This window comes from Phocoena phocoena, chromosome 11, assembly GCF_963924675.1.
Source record: "Phocoena phocoena chromosome 11, mPhoPho1.1, whole genome shotgun sequence".
Taxonomy (NCBI): domain Eukaryota; kingdom Metazoa; phylum Chordata; class Mammalia; order Artiodactyla; family Phocoenidae; genus Phocoena; species Phocoena phocoena.
This window is the reverse complement of record NC_089229.1, coordinates 46,760,357-46,787,623: the sequence shown is the minus strand read 5'-3', so window position 1 is coordinate 46,787,623 and position 27,267 is coordinate 46,760,357. Positions and strand designations below refer to the sequence as shown.

General features: G+C 35.6%; 1 protein-coding gene across 4 annotated transcripts in view; it reads left to right on the top strand.

Moving 5' to 3' along the window:
• CNOT2 (CCR4-NOT transcription complex subunit 2) overlaps positions 1-27,267 on the top strand; it is a 111,617-nt gene that overhangs the window by 27,941 nt on the left and 56,409 nt on the right. For 2 of the 4 annotated variants that reach the window (XM_065888308.1, XM_065888306.1), the window contains exon 2: positions 13,920-14,062. The exons of 1 other annotated variant lie outside the window; for it this stretch is intronic. In XM_065888308.1, the coding sequence (XP_065744380.1) occupies positions 14,015-14,062 (48 nt within the window). In that variant the 5' untranslated portion in view covers positions 13,920-14,014. The remainder of the gene's footprint in view (positions 1-13,919; positions 14,063-27,267) is intronic. One more of the 4 variants, XM_065888305.1, reaches the window with a different exon arrangement.

Sequence of the window (27,267 nt, the reverse complement as noted above, 5' to 3'; positions counted from 1 at the left end):
TGGCAGGCAGATTCTTAACCACTGCACCCCCAGGGAAGTCCCAGTCTGCAAAGACATTTAATTTAGTGTCTACTGTGTGTTAGGTAAACGTAATTTGTGTTTAATAAATATTAAATACATTTCTCAATGAATGAATATTACTATTAAAGATGTGAATGTTACTGTAACTTTGTGTTACTCATTGCTTTATAACTCTGTGGAGAATAATTTGGAAACATGGTTTCTGACCCCAGGGTCTGTACAAATGGAGTTTTTATTACAGAAATAAATTCTCTTGTTCTTTGTTTCTTATGGGCATTTCTAATTGAGTCTGTATTTACTACCTGGGATATAGTAAAGCTCCTTAAATAATTTTGGTAGGAAGTTAGAAAACAATATGATTATTAGTATCAAGGATATTTGGCTGTTTTAATACTGAATAATTGTTCCAGAATGTCTGGTAAATTTCTACTTGAAATAATTTGTCTAGCTAGTATTTCTTAAAAGGGAATACAAATACCTCTTATCAATGGCACACTACTATAGTTATTCTTAATAGGATGTATGATAAAATGGAACTTGGCTGTTATGCATATTAAGCAAATAGTACATTTTGTCTGTATTGCCTGAAATTTTTGAATTGTGGGGTTTTGTCATTATTCTTAATTCATTAGCAGTAAAACAACTAAAGGTTGTAAAGGTTCTTTATAGTTTCTGTGTTCTCTTATTACAGTGCTACCTGGCCGGAGTTGAGACTGAGTAGACTCGTACTCCTACTTCTTTGACTCTAGGTTTACTCTCATCTTCTCTCCTGGAAACATATGTCCTAGGCTTTTTTGTAGGACTTTTTAACTGCCTCCCCCGCACCACCACCCCACCTCCCATAGAGGAAGAATATATGTTTGTTATATACAGAATCTGTCACATGCAGAGATGTGTTGGTGACGTGTGTCCTTATTAACAAGCCTCCACTGAAGTGACATGCTCTTAAACCATTGCTTTCAATTCCTGTAGTTCCAGAGTATTCTGAGCACTTACAGCTAGTGAACTACTCTAGCTTACTCATGTACCCTAAGAATCAGCTGTTTTTATGCTGGTGTTAATACAATTTTTAGTTTAAGTATGATCTAAGCTAATGAAATATGAGTATAGAAAGAACTATTGTTTTAAGGTGTTTGTATATGCTTTGGAAAAGTGAGGTAGATGCCTTGGAAAGACTTTACATAAAATAGTTTAAAAATTACTAAAGGATTAGGTGTGGATAAGCCTAAAGGTTTAGGAAGCTTTTGGTTCGACTGACTAAAATTTATTTTCTCGTGTCTCTGGAGGAATGGTCATTTGTGTGTTGGTTAATGCAACAGCTAAGTGATTAAGGCCAGAGCCAAATTCTTTTCATCTTTCTGTTCTGCCATTATTAGAGTGTGAGATTCTCCTTAAGCTAACTCTCCACAGATTTAGTTTGTTTGTTTTGGCCACATGTGCGGCTTGTGGGATCTTAGTTCCCTGCCCAGGGATTGAACCCTGGGCCCTCGGCAGTGAGAGCGCAGTCCTAACTACTGGACCGCTAGGGAATTCCCCAAGCTAGCTCTCTTGCGGTTGACAGATGGCTATAGTAGGTAGTTCTAAATGTGATAGTCTGATATAACAACATCTAGGGGAACAAAGGGGGCTGTCTCTCTCTCCTTTCCTAAAATCCTGCAATCAGATTTCTCCTCTCCTCTTTCTCCTAGTATCTCACTGGCCAGAGTTGGTTCAAATGCCCTTACACAAATCATTTACTGACAGGGGCATGGGGGTGGTTGGGTAGCATTATCATATTTACTTAAATCAATCAACATTTCCTCTTAAGTCATGTGGGAAAGCTTGAACCACTGAACAACTATGGCAGTCACAGGGAGAAGGACTGGACTGTTAGGGAGTCCACCAGGAGTGTCTATTGTAGAGAGACAATTTAAAAAGTAGAAAACATGCAAAAATTCAGAAGGATGTAGAAACTGGACTTCTTTAAGGAATTTTGAAGCTTCCTTCTTAGAGAATTGTATAAAGATAAGGTACATTGAATGTATTCATTTCTGTGACTGGGATAGACACAGAGACCTTGGTTGACGATAGTAATCTGGTAGCCTTAAAACTTTAACAAAACAATTTCGCTGTTTGCCTTGTGACACAGTGCCTGTTTTTTCTCTGCTTAGGGTCTAAAGCTCAGTGTGAAAGGATATTGTGGGTACTTTATTTCCTGATAGGGGTCTTTCTGAACTTTGAATCTCCAGCTGATTAATGTCTGTTACTTGTCACCCCATTGCTGATTTCCTTCTTATAGAAGAATAGTGAGACTTCTGAATAGATGTATTATTTGACAGCTGGAATTTCCAGAAATGATTTCATTTTTTTTGAAACCATAATTGGTATGATATATGTATATGATATATCTATGATATTTATTACCAATTACGGTTTCATGAAGAAATATATATATCACATTTTCTTCATGAAACGATAATTGGTATGAGATATATGTGTGTGCATGTGTATATATACATATACATATATGTATGTAAAGATTGAATTCAAGTTAAGTGAACAGGAGCTCAAATTCTGGCCCTGTTACTTCCAGCTTAGTTAACTACCTCTTGACCTTGTGTTATTTCCTTATTGTTAGAGTTTGTTTTCTCATCTGTAAAAAAGGGACAGTAATATCTACCTTATAGAATTATTTTGAGGGTTGAAAGAAATTATACATAAAGTAGTGCACAGTGACTAATGCTTGGCAAATGATAGTTAATATTACATTTCTAGGAAGAAATGTTAAGATAGTGGACATATTTTTAAAACCTAAGTATTGAATATATTAGAGGAACTTTTTTTACTAGAAATTTCTTGTAATAAGGAAGTTTTGCTGTAATCTACTTCTTCTGATTATCTGCTTCTGCACTTACAATGTATGTATTTCAACAAAAGAAATCTTGTGCTTAAAAAACAGTGTAAAAATTAATGTTTAAGGCCCAGCATTATTTCTCAGAGGTACAGTAAGAGGCAAGGAAAGGGTGCATTGGCATGCATAGGATCTGTACAGTCTCTTATATACTACCTTCAATTTATATAATGTTTCTTTTTGCTTAGTACTTACACTGAGATGAAAACATTTTTGAATTTCACTTTCTTATAAAGTCTTAACCCGACAGCCTTAACCTTGGCTGTACATTCGAATCACCTGGAGCACTTTAAGCCTTTCTTTTTTTTGTGTGTGGTACGCGGGCCTCTCACTGTTGCGGCCTCTCCCGTTGCGGAGCACAGGCTCCGGACGCGCAGGCTCAGCGGCCATAGCTCACAGGCCCAGCTGCTCCGTGGCATGTGGGATCCTCCCGGACCGGGCACAAACTCGTGTCCCCTGCATCGGCAGGTGGACTCTCAACCACTGCGCCACCAAGGAAGCCCTGGAGCACTTTAAAAAGCACCTGCTGACCAGGTTCCATCCCTGACAAATTAATTAAAGTAGGGGCAAGGGAGGGGACATTAATATTTCTTAAAAAAAAAAAAAACCTTCGGTGATTCTGATGTGCATCCTATGATTAAAAACAGTGTAAATCCTTTAGCCTATTTCTGTCCTTTATAAATATGCCTATTGCCTCTTCCTCTCTGTGTTAGTGCCCTAAACAGTCATGTGTCAGTGCTTTGCAGAGCATCTGTGCCTATTCCCTTGACTTTCACGCCAGAAACAGTGTACCAGAAGTTGCCCCTTTGTGTTTTACAAAAAGTAAACTTTGAGAAGTTGGGAGAATGTCTACTTAGTTAGTGTTCACTATGTTATCTTCTTTAAATGGAGGGGTGTAATTATTCTTTTCTCCTTTTTACTTAAGCTTTATTATCTTTTTAAATTTAATTTATTTATTTTTGGCTGCGTTGGGTCTTCGTTGCGGTGTGCAGGCTTCTCATTGCTGTGGCTTCTCTTGTTGCGGAGCATAGGCTCTAGGCACTTGGGCTTCAGTAGTTGTGGCACATGGGCTCAGTAGTTGTGGCTTGCGGGCTCTGTAGTGCAGGCTCAGTAGTTGTGGTGCATGGGCTTAGTTGCTCCGCGGCATGTGGGATCTTCCTGGACCAGGGCTCGAACCCACGTCCCCTACATTGGCAGGTGGATTCTTAACCACTACACCACCAGGGAAGGCCTTAAGCTTTATTTTATTTTATTTTATTTTATTTTATTTATTTATTTTTGCGGTACGCGGGCCTCTCACTGTTGTGGCCTCTCCCGTTGCAGAGCACAGGCTCCGGACACACAGGCTCAGCGGCCATGGCTCACGGGCCCGGCCGCTCCGCGGCATGTGGGATCTTCCCAGACCGAGACATGAACCCGTGTCCCCTGCATCGGCAGGCGGACTCTCAACCACTGTGCCACCAGGGAAGCCCTGTATTTCATTTTACTTGGAACTTTTTAGACTTGGTAGTAGAAATTTTCTGTCTTGAGATGCTGGGCCTTTTATTTTATTTCTTTTTTCTTTTTCTTTTTTTTAACATCTTTATTGGAGTATAATTGCTTTACAATGGTGTGTTAATTTCTGCTTTATAACAAAGTGAACCAGTTATACATATACATATGTTCCCTCTTGCATCTCCCTCCCTCCCTATCCCACCCCTCTAGGTGGTCACAAAGCACAGAGCTGATCTCCCTGTGCTATGCGGCTGCTTCCCACTAGCTATCTATTTTACGTTTGGTAGTGTATATATGTCCATGCCACTCTCTCACTTTGTCACAGCTTACCCTTCCCCCTCCCCGTATCCTCAAGTCCATTTTCTAGTAGGTCTGCATCTTTATTCCTGTCTTGCCCCTAGGTTCTTCTGACCATTTTATTTCTTTTTTCTTTTTTAGATTCCATATATATGTGTTAGCATACGGTATTTGTTTTTCTCTTTCTGACTTCACTCTGTATGACAGACTCTAGGTGCATCCACCTCACTACAAATAACTCAATTTCGTTTCTTTTTATAGCTGGGTAATATTCCATTGTATGTATGTGCCACATCTTTATCCATTCATCTGATGATGGACACTTAGGTTGCTTCCATGTCCAGGCTATTGTAAATAGAGCTGCAATGAACATTTTGGTACATGACTCTTTTTGAATTATGGTTCGAGATGCTGGGCCTTTTAGACAGATAGATCTACTGTCTATTACTCACAGTAAATTCCATGTGTCAGGTACCTAGAAGCCTCCTTGAAATAACATGTGACAGAACTACACAGATATGTAAGAAATAGTGCATCAGGAACGCTACCAGTACAGAAAATAGAAGACACACAAAATTAAGCTACAAAACATTAAATTATGACAAACAGAGAGTAAATTGATTTCAAAAGCATAGTGTTGATTTATTTTTATTTGTTTTCCTTTGTAAATGTAGGCAACTTTTCATTTTACATGTTAATCATAGACTCTTGAAACATGTATTATTAAAACATTCAGAAAAACTAATTTTAGTTGATGTGGCATTTTTCCCAGACTAAGTTTGGTATAAAACAGAAATTCCTGAGTTTTATTTATTTTTATTTTGTCTGCCCACGTTTCTTATATGTAACCAAGTCATCAACTCAGAATTTTGAAAACATTTATCTATGTGATCGAACCAAAAATTAGTTCAGAAAATAGTTCAGAAAATACTTGTAACTGCAGCCTACCTACTAACAAGAAAATGTTGCTTAACATAGTTCTGGAATTTGAGAAACCCTAAGGTTTTAAAGATGATGTTAAGTGCATTTACTTCAGCTTTTATTGAGCTCTAATGAAATTGGTCACATTTGGTAGTGTGTTTTAATTAATAGCCAACTTGGAATATAATGTCCTCTATATCAGAAAATAAAACCTGCCCAACGGGTTCAACTCTCTTAACCTGACCAAATTCACATTGTAGCTTAAAGTTGAGTTTCGTAAAGACTACCAAATTAAAATCTTTTTTTTTCTTTGATGTGGACCTTTTTTTTTTAAGTCTTTATTGAATTTGTTACAATATTGTTTCTGTTCTATGTTTTGGTTTTTTGGCCCTGAGGCATGTGGGATCTTAGCTCCCTGACCAGGGTTTGAACCTCACCCCCTGCATTGGAAGGCGAAGTCTTAACCCCTGGACCACCAGGGAAGTCCCTAAAATCTTTTATTTAGATACCATTCCCAACCTCCAAAATATTTGGGCCATGTTTTAAAGTACTATTGAGCAATAAAGTGGGAGGAAAAAAGAAAACATGGAAAAAAATCACCTGTAATTGTCCACTTTCCTAAATGGATTACTTTGACACAAAACATTTAAAATATAAAATTTTGGAGCTGCACACATTAAAAAAATTCATCTAAATTGATCACTTTATTTTACAGATTAAGAAACTGAAGCGAGAGAGGAGAAACTGATCAGGCTAATACTAACTAGAATTCAGATTTCCTGGTTATTGTTCCATTCAAGGTGTATATTTTTGTATGATGGTGACATCCAAAATTTAATAGAATTTGGAGAATAAAGTTAATTTTTTTTCTCTCCAGTGATTTTCTAGAAATGTTACTCATTAATCTCTTATTTTGAGAAGTCTTTTTTTGAAAGAAAAATTGGGGTTCAGTTACCATTTGTTTAGATAATATTAGGTGCTGAATTTTTATTAGCCTCTGATTTAGGGAAACACCTAGGATGAATAAGCCTGCTTATCTTATATTAATTAAGATTTGGTTTATATTTTCCCTCTTACTGGCTTCTTGTCAGATTTTAAGCTGATAGCATGACTAAATCTGTTTCACGGGTTTTCAGCAGAAAAGGTGTAAAATGTTTATTCTTTTATCATTTATACTGGTATATTCAGTAACTTTATTCTAAAAGTATCTTGAATTTGAGAGAAGTTATTGCATGAGTAGACACTAGTGATACATGTGTTACATGAATTACTTTGCGTTCTTGAAATTTAATTCTGTTACCAGTCTGTTAAAAAGTTTAAAGTTTTTTGACTTAGTTATTTGCAAATATTCGATACAATTTGGAGGCTTTAAAACATTAGCTTTGTTTACATTGCTTAAAAATCTTTTAAATATTACTTCATCAAGCCTGTCTTTTAAAATATAATTTTGACATACCTGTTAATCACCTAGTATTTTATAAATTTTTGTTTTCAAGCAACATACAACATACCAGTGAAATGATCCATTCTCTAATAATCTGAATGGTTACCATATTTAAAGTGTCTTGTAGTTGAGAACAAACTGACACCAACAGAGGTACTACATAGTTCGTTCTAGCCTTTCCTCCTTGCTTACCTGTAACTTTCCTGAAGTGGGAAATCTGGCTCCCACCAACCACCATCTATTTTACTTATTGTTTATCTTCAGTAGACATGTATAGTTGTTTCAGCATTACTAATCCACAGCCTTGTAAGGAATCACTTTACCAACCAGAACACAGTGTTTATATAGAGTTCTTTTTTTCTGTTACAGTTACCAGTCACAATACCATCTTCCAAAGTTATTTAGGCCAGCACCATTTTCCATACCCCCTTCAGTGTGGCTGTGTCATACATTTGTAATACAGTTACTCTTTTGCCAGTTCTGTATTTCTAACCTCCTAGTTGATTTTTAAGATTTGCATACATTCAGCTTTACTCTTCATGTTGTGAAGTTCTATGGATTTCAGGACATGCATAGCATCTGTGTCCACTCCAGTACCATATAGAATAATTCAGTCTCTTTAAAAGTTCCCTCTGTGTCCCCTTTGTAGTCAGTCACTCCTCCAGTTCCCTGGCAACCATTGATCTATTTTCTCTCTCTACAGTTTTGCCTTTCCAGAATGTCATGAATGGAAACACTATATGGCCTTTTTGGTCTGGATTCTTTGCCTTAGCAAGTGCATTTAAGATTCATCCATGTTGCATAAATTAATAGCTTGTTTATTTTTAAATTGTTGAATAGAATTCTGTTGTGTAGATGTGGTGTTTTATTTATCCATTCACCTTTTGAAGAACATCTTCCATGGTATAAACATTCACGTATAGGTGTTGGTATGAGCGTAAGTTTTCAGTACACTTTGGTAAATACCTAGGGGCACAATTACTGGGTTGTATGTTAAGCCTATGTTTAACTTTATAAAAAACTGCCAAACCCTTCCAAATGTATTTGCTTTCATTTTTTAAAGATATTTTAGCTAGATTTAGAATTCTTGGTTAATAGTTTTTAAAATTTTTTTTCTGTAGTTTAAAAATGTTGAGGGGAGTTCCCTGATGGCCTACAGGTTAGTATTCTGGGCTTTCACTGCCATGGCCCCGGGTTCAATCCCTCCTGGTCTGGGAACTGAGACCCCACACTCCTCACGGCCAGAAAAAAACTTGATTACCTCTCCCCTGATTTGCATTGTTTTAGGTGACAAGTTGGCCATCATTTCTATCTCTTATTCTCTATGTATTCTTTTTTCCCCTTCTGGCTGCTATATGATTTCTCTATCACTGTTTCTCAGTAGTTTGACTGTCAAATGATGAAGTGTGTTTTTTTGTTCTCCTTAGAGGTTGTTGAAGTTATTGGATCTGTGAGTTTATAGTTCTCAACAAATTTAGAGAAAGTTTGGCCTTTTTTTCCTGTCCTCCTGCTCTTTTACTCTTTCTGGGATACTAATTACATTAATTTTAGACTGCTTGATATTGCCCAACAGTTCACTGTCCCTAGTGATGATATCTCACTGTTCATTGTCCCATGATTCCTTTTTTTTTTTCTAGGCTCTTTTCTCACAGTGTTTAATTTTAGAGTTTTTTCTATTGCTATGTCTTCAATTCATTAAGCTTTTCTTTTGGAGTATCTAATCTGCTGTTAATCCTATCCAATGCATGTTTAATTAGAGATATTGAATTTTTATCTCTAGATGATCAGTTTGAGCCTTTAAAAAATGTTTTAACTTTCAAATAATTATAAATTCATAAGATGCAAAAACTGTACAAGGAGGTCCCATATGCCCATCACCTATCTTCCTCCAGTGATGTCATCTTACATAACTGTAGTGCATTATCAAAACCAGAAATCGGTATAACTTATTAGACTGCAAATTAATTCACTTTACCCATTTCTGCATGCATTTACTTTTTTGTATGTTTTTATCATTCTGTGGTATTTTTCACATGTGTAGAGTCGTATAACCACCACCACCAAAAGCAAGATACAGAACCTTTCTGTCACCATAAAAAAAAATGCCTCTTTCTACCAACTTAGGTATTTTTGATACCTTGAAATTTTTTTCTTTTAATTTTTTAAAAAATTTAAATATTTATTTATTTATTTATGGCTGAGTTGGGTCTTTGTTGCTGCTCAGGGCTTTCTCTAGTTGCGGCGAGAGGAGGCTACTCTTCCTTGCAGTGCATGGGCTTCTTATTGCGGTGGCTTCTCTTGTTGTGGAGCATGGGCTCTAGGTGCACGGGCTTCAGTAGTTGTGGCACGTGGGCTTAGTAGTTGTGGCTCACGGGCTCTTAGAGCATAGGCTAAGTAGTTGCGGCGCACGGGCTTAGTTGCTCCGTGGCATGTGGGATCTTCCCAGACCAGGGCTGGAACCTGTGTCCCCTGCATTGGCAGGTGGATACCTTACCTTTCTGGTACTATATTCATAGTTTTCTTTATTTGCTTGAATGTATAGAATACATTTACAATACCTCCTTAAGCCACTAATTCTATCATCTGTATAATTGCAGGTTTATTTCCATTTATTATATTTCACCTTGTTATGGGTTGTGTTTCCTGCTTCTTTGCATGGCTAGTGTTTCTGATTGGATGCCAAACATTTAATTTTACATTAGTTAATGATGGTTTTGTTGTATTGTTTTAAATATTGTTGGGCTTTGTTTAGGGGTACAGTTATGGTACTTAGAATTCTTTTGATCTTTTTGAGGCTTGGTTTTAAGCTCTGTTAGTGCTGGTCAAGAACATACTTCAGTTTAAAGCTTATTTGGTTTCATTACTGAGGTTTTCATTACCTTCTGAACTCTATTCAGTACCCTGTGTGTTAAAAGGTCCCACTCTCGTTGATGGGAACATGAGCTCTGGGGATTGTTCTGACTACTCCTTTTCAGAGGCTTTTTCTTCAGATTCAGTAGTTTTTTCACATGCATGCACAGATCATTGCTTAGCTAAAACCTTGAGGGGAATCTCTCTCCATATCTTTGGCGCTCTTTGCAGCTTCCTTCTCCCCATTTGCCCTGCAAATTCTAGGTGTTTTGGTGTTTCCCCTAACTCTGAACTCTTTTTCCTTAACTCAGTGAGACTGTTGTGCTCCAGTTGGGTTCCATCGCCTAACCTCTTAATGATCTCTGTCCTGAGATGGTGTTCAATGTCTGAAAATCATTGTTTCATACACTTTTTTCTAGTTTTCTAGTTGTCTAAGGTAGGAAGGTAAATACAGTCTCTGTTTTTCTGTCTTGGAAGGTATCCCTGCCTTATAGAAAATTTCATTTTAGTTTTATAAATATTTGGCTTTTCTGAGTTTTTAAATATTTATAGGACTTTGTGGGAAAAGCAGTGCATAAACTTTAATAAATTTAGGTACCTAGGGTGCATGTTCTCTCTCATGTTTTCTTCTTTTCACATATTCTCTGTGTCACACATATATTCACATCCTTCTTTATCTATTCACTGTCCTTTCATTCCTAATATGAGTATCAACACAATCTGTTATTGAACATCTTTGTTTAATATAAGATAGTGGTGACAAATGTTAGCTTTTCATGTTTACCCAGAAGAAAATAAGAGTGCCTTAATTTCTTTTTCCCTTTGTTTACTGAAAGGAGATAATGATTTTTAGTTATTGTTCAGTATAGAATGTTGATTCCTATATTGGTTAGAACACATACAGGCATACATCTTGTTTCATTGTGTTGCAGGAAGGGGGACCCCTCCCTTCCAGGGCCCGAGAGTGGACTCTTGTCTAACACTCGGAAATGAATTGTCCGAGGAGACACATGGGCTGACAAAGCAAGAGGCTTTATTGGGAAGGGGCGCCCATGTGGAGAGCAGCAGGGTAAGGGAACCCAGGAGAACTGCTCTACCACGTGGCTCGCAGTCTCTGGGTTTTATGGTGATGGGGTTAGCTTCCGGGTTGTCTCTGGCCAATCATTCTGACTCAGGGTTCTTCCTGGTGGTGCACGCGTCGTTCAGCCAAGATGGATTCCAGCGAGGATTCTGGGAGGTTGGTAGGACATATGGACTGGTGTCTCCTCTCCTTTTGACCTTTTCCGAATTCTTCCGGTTGGTGGTAGCTTGTTAGTTCTGTGTTCCTTACCAGGACCTCCTGTTGTAAGATAACTCAAGCAAGTGGTTACTGTCGTGTCTGGCCAGGGCAGGCGGTTTCTGTTGGTGGTTCCCTTAACAACCGCACTTTGCTTTATTGTGCTTTATTATTCTATTGTGTTTTTACAAATGGAAGGTTTGTGGTAACCCTACATCAGACAGGTCTGCGGGTGTTGTTTTTCCAACAGCATTTGCTCACTTCGCGTCTCCATCACATTTTGGAACTCTTGAAATATTACAGACTTTTTCATTTTCTAATATTTGTTTTGGTGATCTGTGATCGGTGATCTTTGATGTTAGTATTGCAAAAAGGTGATGACTCACTGGAGGCTCCAGTGACGGTTAACATTTTTTAACAAAAAAGTGTTTTTTAGTTAAGGGACGTACATTGTTTTTTTAGACATAATGCTATTGTATACTTAATAGACTACAGTATAGTGTAAACATAACTTATATGCGTTGGGAAACGAAAAAGTTTGTATGACTTGCTTTATTGTGGTATTTGCTTTATTGCTGTGATCTGGAACTGAACCTGCAATATCTTGGAGGTATGCCTATAGTGGCTGTTGTTTGAAACCCTAAGCCATGAAATACTTGAAGTTATCCCAAGATGGGGAAACAAAAGAAACAAAACAAGCTTTACTTTTGTACTAAATCCATAGTATTCCAAAGTTAATATTTTTTTAATCTGGTAAATGTACAGATTAAATATTTTTAATTATATTATTTAGCATATACAGTCCTAATTATCTCATATATATATATATATATATATATATATATATATAATGTTACGCTGTTGAAAATAGAATAGCCTTGCCTGATTTTAGATTTCTAATATATCTTTTGATGAAACTGGTACAAATGGAAGATAGTGCATGGACTTTAAACTTATTCTTAAACTTATTTAGGAAGGAAAACATGCTTATTTTCTAAGAAAAAACTGAAATTTTACACTTACTGTCCATTGAATTCAGACTTGTCATGAACATGTTAATAGTGAAGCAAATACTGTTTTAAACTCTCTTAATATTATAAAATACATTAAAACAGGGTTAATGTTGTTCAGAGGATGCATAATAAATAGGTTTGTTCTCATTTTGTGACAGTCATGAACATTTAAGTTGGAGCTAAATGTATGTCACTTAACGATTCTTGAACATCCAATTCAGTAGATAGTTTTTCTTTATGAATAACCTAATTCCTTGCTAGATTATACTTATAGCAGTAAATATACTTATGCTTTAAAAAACCTTTCTCCTTTGTTACTTTTGAGAGAGATGTATTTAATCCCAGTAGTACATATAAATTTGGTAATGCACATTTACATTTTTGCCATAGAGCCAGGCATCTCTGAAGTATTTCAGCCAAACATTTACAATGCAAGATGGTCAAAATTAGGTAAAAGTATATAGCACCCACTAACTTGTGATCAGGCATAAGAGAGGAGGTGGAGTGTAGGTTTTCAGTACATGAATTCTTTTTAAAATTTAAATCTAATAATTTTTAATGTTTTCCTTGAAAAATTTTCTGACCTTCTTACTAGATTGCTTTTTAGACGTAATCCATGTGTATGTGCATGTTTGTTGGTTTTAGTAAAATTGATTCATACTTCTTATGAAATTAAATTAGATGTTTTTATTATCCTCTCTGAAAGTAAATTTTGTCTAATATTAAATAATTGCTCTAAATTTGAATGTAATTTTTAGTGGTTAGCAACTATTGTTAGTTCAGTAGGTATACTAACTTACTACTTTCCTGGGGTAAACATTTTACTAAAAGTTAGGTAAAAGTAAAAGTAAGACTTTAGTCTTAAAAACGACTATTTACAAATTCTTTGTAGATACCACTTTTGAATTTTTGGTCTTTCATTTTCAATTTACGTTCTTGAGTTAGCATCTCTAGAGACTATTACCTCTGCTTCGGTGATTGTTTTTTGTTTTTTTTTTGTACCTGAAGTTTACAGTGCCTAGTCATTTTGGACTCATTTAGCTCTGTCCAGGTTAAGAAATAAGCCCCATTATTTTTCTGCCCTAATGTAAAAAAGCACATTCTATTAGAGCATGCATGAAATTGGAGGATTGAAGGACAAAGGCTTCCAGAAAGTTGACATGTGTTGCTACTCTTCATTGGAGTAAATTTTAATAGAATATTGAGTTAGGTTTTCATCTGTTAATCATCCTAACATTATAGGATGAATTCCCATCTTATGGCATAGGAATAAACCTCATAAACTGAATGAATAGCGGCTGTATAAATAAGCATTTTGAGGGGAGGGATTTGAAATTAGATGACTGAATCTGAATTAATTGAACATTTCTGAGACTAACAGGAGGATGTTTATTTAAAAGGAAAAAAATGTGTCAATTCAGGGCTGAACTTTTTTGTCCACTCCATTTTTATTCACTGTAAGTTTCTTTCTATGTGTGAGGTCTGGCAGACAGTTTTAATTGGAAGGGAAAGGTTTTCATATTTAATAACTTCTATCTCAAATAAAATGTCTGCCAGTCTAGCCCTCCCTGGATGGTTAAGAGGAAGATCAATTAAGATATAAAAAGAGTACTTTTTGGTTTTGTTTTCTATGTATCGTATTGGATATTTTTGCTGCTGTTCATATGTTTACATGTTAGTAATTTTGACGGCTTTTGGATAATTCCACTCTAGAGGGAGAACTGGTGGGCGGTCCTTCCTGTGACACGACCCTTGAGTGACAGTTCTATTTGATTGCCTCCAGTACTGTGAGGAAAGGACACGACTCTATGGTGAGGACTGATGGACATACATTATCTGAGAAAAGAAACTACCAGGTAAGATCAAAAATTTTTTTCCTTTTTTCTGTTGGTCATATAGTTACATGAACTGTTTAACATGTTGTATTTAATTGGAATCAGGTTGGATACACCTGAGTTTGAAAAATTGGGGTTATAATTTTAAAAATACATATGTTGGGTTTGACAGTTGAAATAGTGGGAACATTTTTCAGAATAAAGCATGCTTATAATATAAATGTATATTTATTCTTATAAATAATGTATATATATTATTATAATAAATGTATATTCTTTTAGTGTCAGAACATAATTTTTCTGGTGTATATATCTGTGTCAAAACTTAGATTATCTAAAACACAATTTATGACTTCATGGCTGGATTCAAAGCTAGTATTCCGTAAAACAAAATGTTGATTGCTTTTATACATATTATTTCTGGAAGACTAAATCTGAAGTCTTAGGATCTATTCGGGGTACTAGAGCATCACAGGAATGTAGACAAAGTTGGTTAGAGTATAGAAAAAATAGAAATGAAAATCCCAGAGTACTCAGAGACCCCAATTCTATTGAATTTGTCATTAGCTTGCTGTCCTTATAATGTTAGATTCTTGTTTTCTCATTTATTAAGTTAGTTAATAATATCCATCCCCTATGAAATATGTAAGGCTGCTGAAAGGATGGTTGAGGTGTAATATTCCTGTTTTCTTTCTGAGCTTTTAAAAGAAGGTGAATTTTAAAGATAGTGCTATTAAATAGTGATTTTAAAAACTCTTACATTTGAATTTAATTTTTTCAAAGAAAATCTGCTTTATTCATTTGATAATAATTTAATATCAAATTATGTAATGACTCAGAATACACAGTAGTTCATAGTTAAGTAGGAATAAGCTTTAGGCTTCTTTCACAAATATATATCCAGCCTCCCTCTCTCCCTTCCACCCAAAAGTTTTGTTCCCTCCAGGCTGTGAAGGCAACTAGTGTGATAGCAGCAGCTTTTGTTAACTAACCATTTATCTTCTAATCATTTATTTTAGCCCAGTTAGTCTTTTCTTCCCTCAGATTGGAACAGTGAACATTGGAGAAAATTGTAAATGGGTCTTCATGGTGAGATAACAAAGAGCCTTTGAACACAAGACTTAGGTTCTGGTTTGGGCACTGTCCATAATGAAAAGTGGTGTCATATTTAACCTTTCTAGAATTTGACCTAATTTTATGTCTGAAGTTTCTTGCCAGATTTTTATAATTTTAATAAGCCAGAGTAAGCTGTGGCTATGCAGAATCAGTTCTCCCTGTGACCTTGTCTGTTCTGAATTGTTTTTATAGAATTAATCAACATGGCCTCTGTTCATTACTTATACTTGCTGTAACTCCTGCCTCACAACCACTTCCAACTACCTTGACTCAGGATTTTAATTGGTTACACTACTTGGGTTGTTGTATCTTTTGATAGATTCTGCTAAATTATTTTAAGAATGTCGTGATTCTATATTGTGTGGCTTTTCAGTGTTTATAATCCAGTTTGTAAAGCGTAAGCAGAACTTTTGTATGACCAGACAGTATGATTAATTTACTTTATGGAATCATATTAATAAAGAATTCCAAATTTTACACTTAAGAAAGGAATAAAAGGAGATTATATTTTATACATGAAGAGATTTCCTAATTCCTGTTCATTCTACTCTAAAAAAATGGTTTAGAGTCACACTGTTTCGGTCACATTATTTACAAATAATCCAGGTCTTTTAGCTTACCTGAAAATGCATTCTTGGTTAGGGTTCTTCTGCCTGAAAATATTTTCCCTCTTCTCTTTTCTTGTTACTTAGTTACAGTTAGTGCATGTTGAAATATTCTTGGAAACACTTGTTTAAATTGCCATTGTAAAATTATTTGTGAAAACCTCTTTTGAAAAATACATGTATAGAAATATAATTTCCTGTCTGATAATTATGATGAGTATATTAAGAGCATATGGGAAATTCAAAGGAGTAGTAGGTAAATTACTAATATTTATATTGGTAGCACTAAGAGTTTGTATATGCTGAGATGAAATGATCTGGATTTTTAACAGTTCCATTTTGGAGGAATTTTATTTGTTGTTTTTCATGGATAAAGTAGGATTTCTTTGTAGCTGTGTTTATACTAATTTATCTTTGAGGCCTTTTGTTTTTGGAGGTTACTTGATGTCTTATAGTGTTATTTAAGCATTCTGATAATAATAAGCTAATAGTCCAGAGTTTAATAAAAAGGATAAAATTTCCCCAGTTCTCCTTTCATTGTGGACTTGATTAAAGACTTAGGAACTCATTTGGAAAGGTGCATTCCCTCAGCTTTGTGCTAAAACCTAATGACTTTCAAATGGGTGTTGGTTGAAGTATTGATTTTTCTATTGGTATCTACTTTGTGTGTTTCATTTGTCACTACGAATTTAAGCCCAGTTAAAAGTTTTTTGAGTATGACTAGAGTAGTTGAAGTTTATTTACATAGACAGACTGGTATATTAGTTCAGGTGAGATAATTTAATTATGTAAATGGTTTATAGTTTATTCTTTTAGAAAGATTGTCAAGCTTCTTCCAAGGAAATGTAACTCCAGTTTTTAGCTAGAATTTTCTTTTCTTTCTCTACTTTACACTAATTTATTCCAACTATGAACATGCACAAATTTAACCATATTAATTACCAGTTAACTTACCAGTGCCTTCTTCCCCTCTCTTATATAATGCAGACGAGCTCCTAAACATTACATATAATCTCTGCACATTCTGACCCCGCATACTTTTATTTCCATTGTCTCCTCTGTTTGCTTATTGAGTAATATAAATGGAAAAGTTTTTCCATTGAGTAATATAAAACTGCTTTTAAATCTCTATGCTATGCACTTTTACACTTTAAGCCTTTACTTGTTTGGGTTCCTCTTCATGTAATGCCTCACCTTTCTTCCATGATGCAAGAATTAGGTATCAATACTTTCAGAAGCCATTCTGTGATGGGCTTCAGCATTCCTTCTCCTTGTTTTTGTAGCTTTTGTGCATACTTCTAGTTTAGTGTGTACCATGATACAATGTAGTTATGTTTATTTTTCCTTGTCTTGCTGTAGCCCCGTGCTGTCCGGTACCGTAGGCACTAGCCATAGTGGTATTTAAATTCATTTAAACAAAATAAAATAATTTAATTTCTCAGTCACATCGACCACATTTCAAATGCTCAATAGTTACATGCTGTTAATGGCCACCATATTGAACAGTGCAGATATAGAACTTTTCCTTTATTGCACAGAGTTGTATTAGACAGTGCTACTGTATGTTACAAGTGTCTTGAAAACTGGAGCCATATTTATTTTGGTACTGCCTGTACCTAGCATGGTTTCAGTTACATAATAGGTGTTCAAATGCATGTTGTTTCAATAAAATTAAAACAAAGAAAGAGGTGACAGGGAGAAACTGCAAAGTGTGCTGGGGAAAATGCCACTCATATATATATATCTCCAAGATTTTTAGAATGCTACTTTGAGGTCATCACATGATATGCTAGCTAGTTCAGTGTATGTTATTTATAAACTAGATCTAATGCATCCTAGTCTGTATGTTCCTTAAGAATACCTCATTATCTAGAATACCACGTTAACTTTGTGGAATGTATCCTGTCAGAGAATGATGGCAGTGATTGTATTGCTATTTCCTCCTCTCTCCCCCTGCCATTAACTATTTTATTTCCTTTCTATTAGTTTTTTTAAATTACAGAGCTATAGAATGTGAAAGTTTACCTTCACAATTTTACTTTTAACAGTTTAGTGTGTATCTTTTCTAGTGATTATATAGGTGCAAATGTGATTTGTTGTCTTTGTTTTTAACAAATACGCGTTTTTCTACAGCTTGAGTATTGTACTTAATGGAGGTGTTTCCATGTCCTACCTACCCTTCCACTGCCTCCTTCCCCAGAAGTACTCTGTTGTTTGAATTTTGTTTTATTCTTTTTGTTTTTATATTTTTATTACATATATATTTCAGTATATAGGTGCATCTTTATGTATCATGTGGCAATTTTTTGAAAAGTGGTTCCCTATATTCTGTTATTTTGAATAGGAAAAAAAATAATGACTTTCCAGCCCACCCCAAACCGTAAACAATTTCCCAGATATTGCTAAAACACTCAACACCTATCTGACATTTCAGATATCTGACAATTCTGCATAATGTAAAGCATTTAAAACACAAGTTTCCTAATTATTTAACAATCAGTGGTGCACATACAAATTCATCTGGTACGTGTGCTTCCATTCAGTATGCAAGAGTATTGTACAATACTGTATACAAATTACATTTTTTTCTTTTGTACTGCAGTAAAAATTTAAACAAGCAATGAAGTACCCCATTTCTTTTATTATAAGTGACAACACATTGTTGAAAATTTTTATCTTTCTGCTATCAGGATGTATTTTACAACTGATGGTATCTTAGAGTCATAGTTGTAACATAGCTTATAACCTTTTCTTGATAGCTTCTAGTATGATTGAAAACAGCACCAGCATCAAAGCACTTGGAATCTGATATATTACGTACATTAAAGATGCATAATAAAAAGAAAACTTAAAATGGAAAAGAATTTTTGAAAAATGAATACTTAGCAATTCAAGAGTTGTCAGAATAGGTCTAGCGCGTAGAACAGAGAGACGGAGGCTTTAGACATCCTTGCTGTTTGGCCCTGGGTTAAGGTGAGCAAGAGTGAGCTGAGGAAGGAATTTGTTCAAAAATAAGTACCTGAAATCAGTGAACTGGTTCACAGTTTATTGCTCTTGAAACTCTTGGAAACAAATGGCTGTAGCCACAGGATGAAGGAAGGGGAATAAAAAAACTCAAATTGGTGACTGTTAAGTTGTCTTCACTCGCAGTTATACAATTCCTGCTAAAATGAGATCGCTTTTGTAATTGCACTTTAAATGTGATGCTTCTGCTCATGTCACGATCGTATTATCAGCTGCAAAAGTTATTTTGACTCCATGACCTAAATATTTGTTTCAAATAAATTTTGACGTTTATTTGTGATCCATGGCTCATCGTTTTCTTCTTCCTCTGGCCAACCAAAAACATCAAATTAAATGAATTCCCAAGTTCCTCGTTGGTTGGTTTATTACGTGATGCTAACAATGTTGGTCTTTCTTTGAGTGCATTATATGTTCTGATACTTTTTTACTCATCTTCTGAAATCATCAAATGAGATGACATTTGTTTTCCACAAAGCAGGTTTCACTAAGGTACATGGTTCTACGGCACCCTTAGTATCTTAGTAATTTTTTCACAGTGCCCCTGGGCCAACAGAAATGTTAACAGTTTTGTTAAATTAAGTAATTAGGTCTAAACCACTTACGTAGTTCAGGTGGTATCTGATATCTGACAGATATCTGATATCTGACGTGTTCCCTGAGAAGATTTAAAATATCTGGCGGCATCCTTTTGTCTTCACTGTGGTGCTCCTTTGGGAACTTAGCTCTAGGCTTTTACATGTGAAATATTGTTTTCTCTTTCAGAAATACATTTTATATTTAAATAATTTGCCCCAATCATGAATATGGAATGTGTTCATCATTAAATAGAAAGTTAAAACATTAGTGTAGATACTTCTATCAATCAGAAAATATAGAAGCAAAGTTACTATTTTTTTAATTGAAGTATAGTTGATTTACAGTGTTGTGTTAATTACTGCTGTACAGCAAAGTGATTCAGTTATACATATATATACTTTTTTAAAAATACTCTTTTCCAAAAAAAAAAAAATACTCTTTTCCGTTATAGTTTATCATAGGATATTGAATATTATTCTCTCTGCTATACAGTAGGACCTTGATGTTTATTCATCCTATTGGATATATACCTATATATCAATGTATATGTCGATATATATAAAAGCTTACATCTGCTAACCCCAACCTCCCACTCCATCCCTCCCCCAGCCCCTGCCCCCTTGGTAACCACCAGTCTGTTCTCTGTGTCTGTGATTCTTTTTCATAGACAGGTTCATTTGTGTCATATTTTAGATTCCACATTTAAGTGATATCATATGGTATTTGCCTTTCTCTTTCTGCCTGACTTAGTATGATGATCTCTAGTTGCATCCATGTTGCTGCAAATGGCATTATTTCAGTCTTTTTTATGGCTGAGTAGTATTCCATTGCATATATGTACCACATCTTCTTTATCCATTCATCTGTTGATGGACAGATGTTTCCATGTCTTGGCTATTGTAAATAGTGCTACTATGAACATGGGGGTGCATGTGTCTTCTTGAATTACAGTTTTGTCAGGGTATATGCCCAGGAGTAGGATTCCTGGATCATATGGCAACTTGAGGAACCTCCATAGTGTTTTCCATAGTGGCTGCACCAATTTATATTACCACCACAGTGTGAGAGTGTTCCCTTTTCTCCACACCCTCTCCAGCATTTATTATTTGTAGACTTTTTAATGATGGCTATTCTGATTGGTGTGAGGTAGTACCTCACTGTAGTTTTGATTTGCATTACTCTAGTAATCAGCAATGATGAGTATCTTTTCATGTGCATATTGGCCATCTGTACGTCTTCTTCGGAGAAATGTCTGTTTAGGTCTTCTGCCCATTTTTTGATTTGACTTTGTTGTTATTGAATTGTATGAGCTGTTTGTATATTTTGGAAATTAAGCCCTTGTCGGTTGCATCATTTACAAATATTTTCTCACAGTCCCTAGGTTGTCTTTCATTTTGTTTATGGTTTCCTTTGCTGTGCAAAAGCTTGTAAGCTTGATTAGGTCCCATTTGTTTATTTTTGCTTTTATTTCTATTGCTTTGGGAGACTGACCTAAGAAAACACTGGTGCATAGTTACCTTTTAAAATATAATCTCAGGCCTTACTTAGATTCTGGGATGATTGCACTGATGGTGACAGCTTAGTTCTTTGTTTTTTTAATTTTTCTGAATTCCCATATAAAAATAGAACAACTAGATAGAAAACCAAAACCCATGAAAACATTTGTAACAAAAACTGGGGATGAAATATCTCCATGAACCTCAAAATATAAGCAGGTGAAAGTCTAACAAAAGACCTAAATTTATCAGTTTTTATGCATGAGAACATAGAAGCATTGGGGTGTATGGACCTGGGCATAGAAGCACCTCAAAGTGGTGAAGAGACATTTTGAAAGTGGTAATTGTGATTAGCCAATTTGAAATTGGGGAGGTTTTGCCCACTTTATTAGATCAGGGTTAAGGGACCTGTGGTGAGGCCTAAAGTGACTTGAGCTGCCTAGCTCTGAACTCTCAAGACTGACCCACCAGTGCTCCCTTCCAAGACCCTGTTGAGAAGTTTCTGGGAGTGGAATCAAAATTGAGCAGGATAGGGACAACAGGGACAGAGGAAAGAGAAGGAGCAGATTAAAGTGGGAGAGGGGAACAGAGCCAAGAAAACCTCCGCAAACTTGCCATTGTACTTTTAGAGACTGCATGAAAACAACAGAAGAAGGAGCTTTATGAAGTTAGAGAAGTTTTCTGAACCATGTCGTAGTCTCAAATTTTATGAAAATTAAATTCACAAAAGGTCTTCTAGGAATATGTTTAGGTGTGTTTATACCAATTTTGAGTCCCATCAACAGTGTTCATATTGATCTGAAATTTAATAATGTCAAATTTAAAAATTTTCAAATTTATTGAGGTTGTTTGAGACATATTTCCCTATTGAAATTAAAAGAAGATATTCTCGTGTCTTTTTAAAGATTTTTAATTTTGTCTTTCATGTTTAAATCTTTCTGAGATTGATTTTTGTATATGGTTTGAGGAGACCAAATTCCTTTTCTTGGCATAAAGATAATCAATTATATTAGCCTCATGTATTGATTTTGTTCTTTCTTCCTCCTAATCAGCAGTGCTCTGTTATAAATCAGTTCGTTTATATTTGTGGGTCTGTTTCTTATATCTATTTTATTACTTTGATGTGTTTGTCTCTGCCTGCACCAGTGTCCCACATTCTCAACTAATATAGCTTTGTGTTAAATCTTCATGTCTGTCTCCCCACCTTGGTCTTTATTATTGTCTTCACTTTCTTGGCCTTTTGTTCAGTGACAGATTTAGAATTTGAAAAAAAAAAAAAGTCATTGTGTTTACAAGTGGAATTTTATTGACTTCATTTTTATTTGGGGAAGAAATGATATGTTTATGTTATTCTTCCTCTCCCTGAATTCATACACTGAGGTCTTCTGTATTTTCTCTCAATAAAGTTGTCTTTTTTTAATAATGGAATTATAAATCTTAGAGTTATACATAAGTACTTTTGTTGCTTTTTTTGGTAAATTGTATTTTTAAAATTATATTTTATAGATGTTACTGTTATATTGACATACAGTTGACTTTTAAACTTGATTACTGTTTTTTTGGCTGCATCGGGTCTTAGTTGTGGCACACGGGGTCTTCGTTGAGGCATGCAGGATCTTCCGTTGTGGTGTGGGCTCTTTGTCGAGGGGTGCGGGCTTCTCTCTAGTTGTGGTGCGCGGGCTCCAGGGCGCACAGGGTCCAGAGTACGTGGGCTCTGTAGTTTGCGGTTCTAAGGCTCTCTGGTTGAGGGGCATGAGCTAAGTAGTTGTGCTCGGGCTTAGTTGCCTCGCGGCATGTGGGATCTTAGTTCCCCAACCAGGGATCAAACCCGTGTCCCCTTCATTGGAACATGGATTCTTTACCACTGGACCACCAGGGAAGTCCCTAAATTTTTATTCTTATAATTTATCTGTAGGTTATTTGTGGGGTAGGTTCTTTCATGTAAATAAATATATCATCTGGAAATTCCAGTTTTGATACTTTACAATTTTTATAACTTGCGTTTCTTTTCAGAACTCACTCATTTCTGATACAAGGTTGAGTAGAAGTGTTAGTAGTAGGAATCTTTCTCTTGTTACTTGTCTTACAAACTTTATCACCAGTAAATATGATGTTTGATGCAGGTTTTGGGTTTTTTTTGTGGATATTCTTTATCAGGATTAAGAAATTATTCATAATGCTACCTATTTAAATATTTATATTTAAATATTAATAATATTTAAATATTCTTAAATATTTTTTAGCATCTTTTTTCATCCGTAAGATTGTTGACTGTGTGCCTTTTCATCTTATTTGTCACCCTTGCTTTAAATTTATTTTTTGTTTTATACTCATCAATTTATACTCTTTAAGTTATTGATATTTCCTTTTATTCCTTAGGGTTTGTTTTACTGTTCTTTAGTCTTAAGTGTTTTTAATTTTCCAAACTTATGAGGCTTTTCTAATTATCTTCATATTGCTGACTTCTCACATATTCTGCTGTAGCTAGAGAATGTGATCAGTATGATATCAATTATTTGTTTACTTACTTGAACAAAATGCATATTGACCAGTTGGCAGGTGTATTGCTCTGTTTCCATTAGATCAAGTTCGTTAATCTTGTCTGTCTTCTATACCCACATATTTATCATTATTTTTCACATTTTTACCATGATTTTGTTTAGATTTCGACTCTAATATATCTTCTTTTATTTATTTAATCATTTTATACATGCTTATGTTTAATATGTGATAAATCCAGCAGCTGAAAGTTGCCACAGATCATTCTCATGTCTTTTGCTTCTTCTGGTTCTCACTTATGATACCTTGATTCCTTGTAGGTGTGTAAGTTACCATTTTATGTTTCTTAGAAATCTGTGTGACTTCTTTGAGGACTAGATGAAAAGACATTTTTCCCAAGGGGATTTGTGTTTGCTTTTGCCAGTGCCTAAGACACTACCAATCCAGGAGGTTGTTTTTTTTTCCTTCCTTCCCTTCTTTCTTTATAGTATCATTTTCCTTCTACTTGAAGGACTTTAAATTTTTTTAAAGCTTTTTATGTTATGTGTAACATAGACAACATTAAAATCATTAAATTTTTATTTAAGAATTTTGCGTTTTGTGATTCCTTTCACTGCCTGTCACCTTACCTTAGTTCCTTGAAAGTCTGAGTCATGATCTTCAAGATAGCCCCTTTAAAAAGAAAGTTGGGCTTCCCTGGTGGCGCAGTGGTTGAGAGTCCGCCTGCCGATGCAGGGGAGGCGGGTTCATGCCCCGGTCCGGGAAGATCCCACATGCCACGGAGCGGCTGGGCCTGTGAGCCATGGCCGCTGAGCCTGCGTGTCCAGAGCCTGTGCTCCGCGACGGGAGAGGCCACAACAGTGAGAGGCCCGCGTACTGCAAAAAAATAAAAAAATAAAAATAAAAAAAGAAAGTTTACCTAACCCACAATTGTCATGTCAATCCGCAGTTCTTTTTTTTCTTTTTTGGCCGTGCTGCGTGGCACGTGGGATCCCAGTTTCCCAGCCTGGGATCAAACCTCCTCCCCCCGCAGTGGAAGCATGGAGTCTTAACCACTGGACCGCCAGGGAAGTCCCAGTCCACAGTTCTTTTAGTTGAGCTTCTTTTATCTCTGCTTGAATATGGGCATACTGATGACATACTTCAAAAATTCCCCACCTATAATCTTTAGGATCTAGTTTCTTCAAGCACTTTACTTTAGGGCCACTTTTAGGGTTAGAGTAGATGAATCTACCTGGTTCTCAATTTCACATGCCCTCTAAACATAAGTCAAGTCATATTCACCCTAAACTATCACATCCTAGAATAGGACAGGTCTTTGGGATATTCCAATACCTAAGATAAAAAAATATGATAGTGTGTGACATTTGTTTCTCCGGAGCAATTCAGTTTTTCCACAGGTAGAGAGGTAGGGTAGAGGGGTGGTTCTTAAGTCTGACTGACAGTGTTCTGTAAGCAGGTTAAGGAAAGAAAGCGGAGGATCCCACAGCTCAGAATGTAGGTCTTCACCTCTCAATTTTCAAGCCCATGCCTCACCCTCACCTATGCTTCGGCTAACTTCTAAAATTTGGAGTCTATCCACTTGGGTTTTTGTGGAGATTAAATCTTTAGTATCTTACTGGGGTTGCAGGGACTGGGTATTCTTCATGATAACTGTGATAGAGAAATATTTTCAATCTAATGAGAGTCCATAGGCCCTACCCTTCTGTGCCTCAATTTGAGGTAAAAGTACATCTTACAGGGGTTTTGTTATGATTAAGTGAGGTAATATATATAAAGTGCTTTGAGTAGTACCTATCATTTGATAAACTCTCAACACATATTAGTGCTTATTTGTACCAGGCCCACTGTGTTAGGCTGCTCTAGTAGTACACTGTTCTCAAGGAGTGCATATTCCCATGGACTACAGTGCAACCCAGTGGCTCTAAGTAGTATAATTCTTCTAGTGGGATTTTTTGATAGAAAAGAGATGTGTGTTGTCTCATCATATTAAACTGTTAAGTCTGAAATACTCGTGAAATAACTTTTTTTATAAAGGTAATCTAACTTGAGAAAAAGTTTGGGAAATAGAAAAAAAAATTTTCATCTCCAAATCCTTATTTGGTACTTCTCGTGGCATAACATTCTAACCACTGAAGGTGTCTGTTAGTCTATTAGGTATTTTGGAAGTGGTTGTCAATTTCAGTGGGAAAAGGCATAAAACAACTTTATTCATATGTTTCAGAAATGCAAAAATTAACATTAATTTTTGACATAATTCCATTAATTTTTAAAATAATTGTTATGCTCATAAAATTTTCACATGTACTGTAAGCACTGCAGTGATGGGTTACTGTCAAATAACGCTCAAGTAACAGCATGTGTGGAGTAAGAGGAGGACACGTTCATGTTATGGGCCTACTCAGTGCCAGGCACTGTTCCAGATTCTGTGCAGACAGAAGTGAACAAAGAGACGAAATAAATAAATAAATTCTGTTCTCGTGGAGCTGATGTTTTAGAGTATATGAGGACATTAAATAAAATAAATAAAATGCATTGTGTATTATATTTTGATACATGCTATGGAGGAAAAATTAAAACAGGAAAGGGGATAGAGAGTGCCTAAGGGGTTGGGGAAAAGGACAGTATACTTTTAAATAGAATAAACAGTGAAGTCCTCACTAGGATGGCTCAATATATGAGTATGGTGAGGTGAAGCCATGTAGATACCTAAAAAGAAAGCATTCTTGAATGGTACAAGAAGTACAAAGGTCTGAAGACAGGAGTATGCCTTTTGTGTTTGAGGAATAGCCAGGGGAGTGGGGCAGTCGGGCAGGAACACAATAAGAGAAGGGGGAAATGGTAGGAGATTGCAGGTAATGAAGGGTAAGTTCACTAAGGCCTGGAGGCCAGAGTAATGGTGCAGGAGCATTGTAAGTGTGTTTTCTTCTTTACTTCTTTTGATTTGTGATGTTCTTTATTCTGAGCATCAAATGGATAAAGTACATAAGGGTATAAATGTAAATATATTTAGCGCATTACATTGTAGATGCTCACTGAATAATGTTTACTGAATTAATTTATATGGCAAGCTGTTTAGAAGTATTTTAAAAGTCCTGTGTTCCCTTGCTAAAGGAATACTTTTTATTTTTAATTGCTTCATATAACATAATTTAGGATTCTGATACTTCACTATATGTAATTTACTGTTTTAAAACATTTGCCACCTCCAATAATATTTGTTATTGAGTAGATGTTATCTTTAAATAACTTAAATGAGCATCTATTTTTATTAGCTTTAGTAGTCATAATAATCAGAGTCTAGTTTCCTCTGAATCAGTAATTTACTTTTTATATTATAAAGTGAGGATTCACATTCTCATAAAAGTCACAGTTTAAGTCCTGTATTTAGATTTATTTCTTTAAAAGTCTATGATTTTTTTATCATCTAGTTTGATTAACGTTATTTTAGTTGAGGGGGTCCTTATTTGCTTTTATCAGAGTGGAACACTTTTGAAAAATTAGTTTCCTCCCAAGGAATATACTTTTTTTTTTTTTTTTGGCCATGCTGCACAGCTTGCAAGATCTTAGTTCCCTGACCAGGGATCAAACCCCGGCCCCCAGCAGAAGTGCGGAGTCCTAACCGCTGGACTTGACAGGAAATTCCCCCAAGGAATATCCTTATACCGAAAGTTATCCCTGGGTTTTGAAAAGCTCATTGGCCCACTTGTAGGAATTTAAATATCAATACATCCAAATAGTCCAGCTGGCATTTTGCTGGCTGATGGTATTAATGTTAATGCGTATGAGAGCCTTAGATTTAATGTTGAGTGCTTAGGAGAGCAAGAAAGTATTCAAGGGGCAGATAGGCAGAGTATTTTAACATAATTGTCTTGCACGTTTTTATGGTGGCCAGGTGAGCCCTATCCTC